The sequence below is a fragment of the Rhagoletis pomonella genome, unplaced genomic scaffold (assembly GCF_013731165.1).
Source record: "Rhagoletis pomonella isolate Grant_MI unplaced genomic scaffold, Rhpom_1.0 Rhpom_scaffold_00001, whole genome shotgun sequence".
Lineage (NCBI taxonomy): Eukaryota > Metazoa > Arthropoda > Insecta > Diptera > Tephritidae > Rhagoletis > Rhagoletis pomonella.
Genome location: NW_023458555.1, coordinates 16,614,566 through 16,618,314, shown reverse-complemented (window position 1 = coordinate 16,618,314; position 3,749 = coordinate 16,614,566). Strand labels below are relative to the sequence as shown.

General features: G+C 41.7%; 1 protein-coding gene across 1 annotated transcript; it reads right to left on the bottom strand.

Moving 5' to 3' along the window:
• Positions 1–21: 21 nt before the first annotated feature.
• Positions 22–516, bottom strand: LOC118737775 (protein HGH1 homolog). Its single transcript, XM_036468569.1, has 2 exons — positions 295–516; positions 22–239 (listed from the first exon to the last, which is right to left on the bottom strand). The coding sequence occupies exons 1-2, from the start codon at positions 410–412 to the stop codon at positions 22–24; spliced, it is 336 nt and encodes a 111-aa protein (XP_036324462.1). The 5' UTR covers positions 413–516.
• Positions 517–3,749: the final 3,233 nt, after the last annotated feature.

Below are 3,749 nucleotides of genomic sequence, written 5' to 3'. Positions count from 1 at the left end.
TTAAATATAGAATATGTAGGGTCAAGCAAAAATATAGAAGTATCTTCCTACTGGAATAAGCGACTTTGCAGTTTCATACACTCGTATAGCGCCCTCTCCTTCCGCAGACAGATTGATAAGGCTCAATATGGCATCCTTGGCCACAGTATGATTGTCATCGTTTGTGAGATTGAAAAGCGCTACTAGCACATCATCCAGTGTCAAGATGGCTTTCTTGCCCTCTTCAGAACCAGTCAAAGCTATTAGTTAACGAAAGGTCAATTTTAGATATAGAATAGGAATATGTTTACCTACAGAGCACATGTGTCAATGCTACCGCTTTCAAATCCAGCCTTTGTGTGGGATGCATAAATGTTATTAACTCCTTGAGGGTGGCAGTGTGAGCATCTTCACTGGTTTCAGCATTTGCCATTTTAAATTTGCAAAATACAAAATGCTTTTTTATTTATTTATTACAAACTTTGGAAATAGCGCAAAAATGTGCACGCGGCGAATTATCACAAAAAACATAAACAATGCCAGTGTTGTTTACTTTCGAAAATTTCCCATTTTGGGTGTAAAACACAAAGCTGAAGGTACAACTGTATCAAATTTTTGCACTTTTTACTATTTAACAATAATTATTAACCTATCTTATCACATCACATATTATTTGTTTTAAATCGAATCTAATAAATATATTTTAATTTTGTTATATATGTACTATAATGTTAAAAAATATACCGGGGCATAACTTTTGGCCAATACTCTTGAGTACGCAACACTATCGGACAAATTCAATTGATCAGCTGCTTATCATCAACAGCTGTGCAGTGGCTGAATATGCGCTGAATAAATGAAACGTAGGGTTGCATTTCATATTTATTTAATAACGTTGCTTACGTTTTGAACTTTGCAAATTTAAAAAATATATTGTGCAACATTTACCCTTTCATTACCGGGAGAGTCTTTGGGACCTCGTTTTTCTTTTAGGGACGAAACAAAAGCCAGTAATGTACATAATTAGTCTGTTCCTTTGAACTTCGGACTAAAACCTGTGGAACTGTCAAACTACAATTTTACGCTCTCAAATGAGAGTAAAAGGAAAACAGATGCAGAAGTGCATAGGAACGCAAAAAGCACTATTTCCTGTAAAAACGTCAGACGGTTTGTTTACATGTCATTGGTACTACACTGATTTGGCTGAAATATCACTAAATAATTATTAAAATCTATACATATTCAAATATTTCGTTATTTACTTCCATTTTTTAACAAATATAAGGTTCTTTGCTTTCACCGCTTTCTGTTTTTGTTTGCACATGTAAATCAGCTGATCGTTTGACACTTTTCATGAACTTACAGGAAAAAAATCTCCGGACTAAATCCTGTAACTTCTGACTAGGAACAGTTGCTCAGTTACTCTCTCAAATGTGTTCCCACTTACAGGTTTTATGTCAATAGGAACGACTTCCTGTAAGTTCTGACTAAATCCTGTAAACCGGACTGCAATTGGAACAGACTAAATTGTAGAGTTTTTGTAGCAGACTTTTTAAATAAGGTATAATTAAAATAAAATAAGTTGTCTGATATAATTAAAAACTACTACAAATTAAAAGAAAGTTGAAAATGTTGCACTGCGACGCAAACCCTAGGTAAGTCTTTCGGACTCTTAACAAAAACATGTTTATTATAGATAATAAGAATTGCAATGAATTTAATCATAAATGGTTGTAAGCATTCTATAACGGATGATGCAATAATTATGACTTTTTCACCAGACTCACGAAAGAAGAGTTTAGTTATTGTTTTAGTGGCTACTAAACCCCGCTCGGGTCGGCTTGTCCATGAAAGTTGTCATCAGGCTCAGCTAAAGGGAGGCCCAGGAAGTGTGCAACTTCCACCGGGTCTGTCCTTGGGGGCAGGTGCGTTGGCTGGGTGAGGTTTTGGAGTCATGCGAAGAGGTGCCGTGAGTCCTGTGGCGACCCCCGCATGCCGGGCGTTCATTGGAAATGTCTGCTCCAGTAGTCAGAGAGAAGTTGGGATATTATGGAGAGGGTTAGGCTGCTTGCACTGAAGAAGCGAGAAAGTTCGGAGATGTAACCGTTTACTTACGAGCACAATCAATTTCCAGACATCACAAAAGACAATCGCTACTACCTCTGGTGCTTGAGGGAGATTTCATCTGTAAAAATTAAACAGCAGAGGGGAAAGGACACCATCCTGTGTGACCCCCTGTTTAATTTTCCTCGGTTTGCTGGTCTTGTGGGAGAGAGGAAGCCTCAATGTCTTCTAGAAGCGCGAAGTGACTGACGGTGTCAAACGCCTTTGACAGATCCAACGCTACTTGGAATGTTCTCTTACAAGGGCAGTTTCGGTTAATGCCATGTGTTATCTGAGTGTTAATGGCGTTAAGTGCAGTTGTTGTACCTCCTTGTGGTCAGGTGGTTCGTATACTGCGGGAGTAGCAAGGCCTCAAGTGTCTTCACTACCAGGGAAAGGAGAGTCATCGGACGATAAGACACTCCCATGTTGGACGGTTTCCCCGGTTTGAGCAGTGGGACCACCCTCCCCATTTTGCAGATATCCGGAATGATGAGCGTGAGCATGCACGCGTTAAGGACCTTGGTAAGGTAGTCTGCTCCCGTCGGTCCGATGGCTTTGGAGGCTTCGCCTTCCTGAAGGTTATCCGAACTTCACCCCTGGTAAAAACAAGACGCACACAAGGTGTTGGTAAAATAGCTCGCGCATCGCTCCAGGTCCAGAGATTTCGACTCTGTCGTCACGCTTTGTCTTATTGGACAGTCACCTCCTGTTGACCATACCTTGCTCATGTGAGAGAAGAAGTTACAGTCTTAATTTCTTCATAAATCATGCTCGAAGTCCAACCGACTCTTTTGAGCTGGCGAAGGTTAACCTGAGGTGCTCCTGATTCGCGGAATTCGGTTGTCCTAGGCCTTAGTCTTATCATCCTTCCGTAGAAGCGTTTGCGCAAATTTGGCTGATATTGTGAAGTGTTTGGAGTGGAGTTTCCGCCCAGCCACAAATATTCCACATAATTTGTGCGCCGTCTCATGGAAGTTGAAGTAGATGTGGCATGCTAGAAAATATGTGCAAATCTATCTTTTTGTATACCAACTATATGAATTGATAAAACTTTGATTGTGTTTGAAATACTTCGTTATATTATTAAACCTGCGATATATGTGTGTTTCAGACCGTAGTCATACTCAATTTGTCGGCGTATGAAATTTCTGGAGTAAACTGCTTCTCTCTTCCCCTTCTTGTCCACGAAAAAGTAGTTTCAGACGGTCTGAAAAGAATGTGTTAATGCTCAATAAGTCCGAGTGATCCCTCCTTGTTGTTGTTGTAGCGGCTACAACAACCCCGCCCAGATCGGTTGGTATCTCAGTCGTTGCCGTCAAGTTCCACTAACGGCAGCCCTAGGAAGCGTGCAGTTTCTGCGGGGTTTGCCCATAAGGACAAGGTCGTTAGGGATGTCGGGTTTGCCGGGCATGCGAAGAGATGTTTCGAGTCATGTGGGGTCTCTCCGCATGCCGGACATTCATTAGGCACATCCTCATTCAGCCTACTCAGGTAGGAGTTTAACCTGCTGCAGTAGCCGGAGCGAAGTTGTGCAAGTGTGGTGCGCGTCTCCCGAGGCAGATGAAGCTCCGTCTCGTCAATGTCCGGGGGTGGTGTGCCTAGAACGGCATTCACAGGTCTAGAGTCTACATAACTCGAGACTGAGTCCCTGTGAATGCCGTTCA

Bases quoted from the DNA above. Each gene is read 5' to 3' on its own strand.
- LOC118737775 (XM_036468569.1), bottom strand. From the start codon at position 412: ATGGCAAATGCTGAAACCAGTGAAGATGCTCACACTGCCACCCTCAAG. The intron at 240-294 runs GTAGGTAAACAT...GTTAACTAATAG, and splicing joins AGCATTGACACATGTGCTCT to CTTTGACTGGTTCTGAAGAG.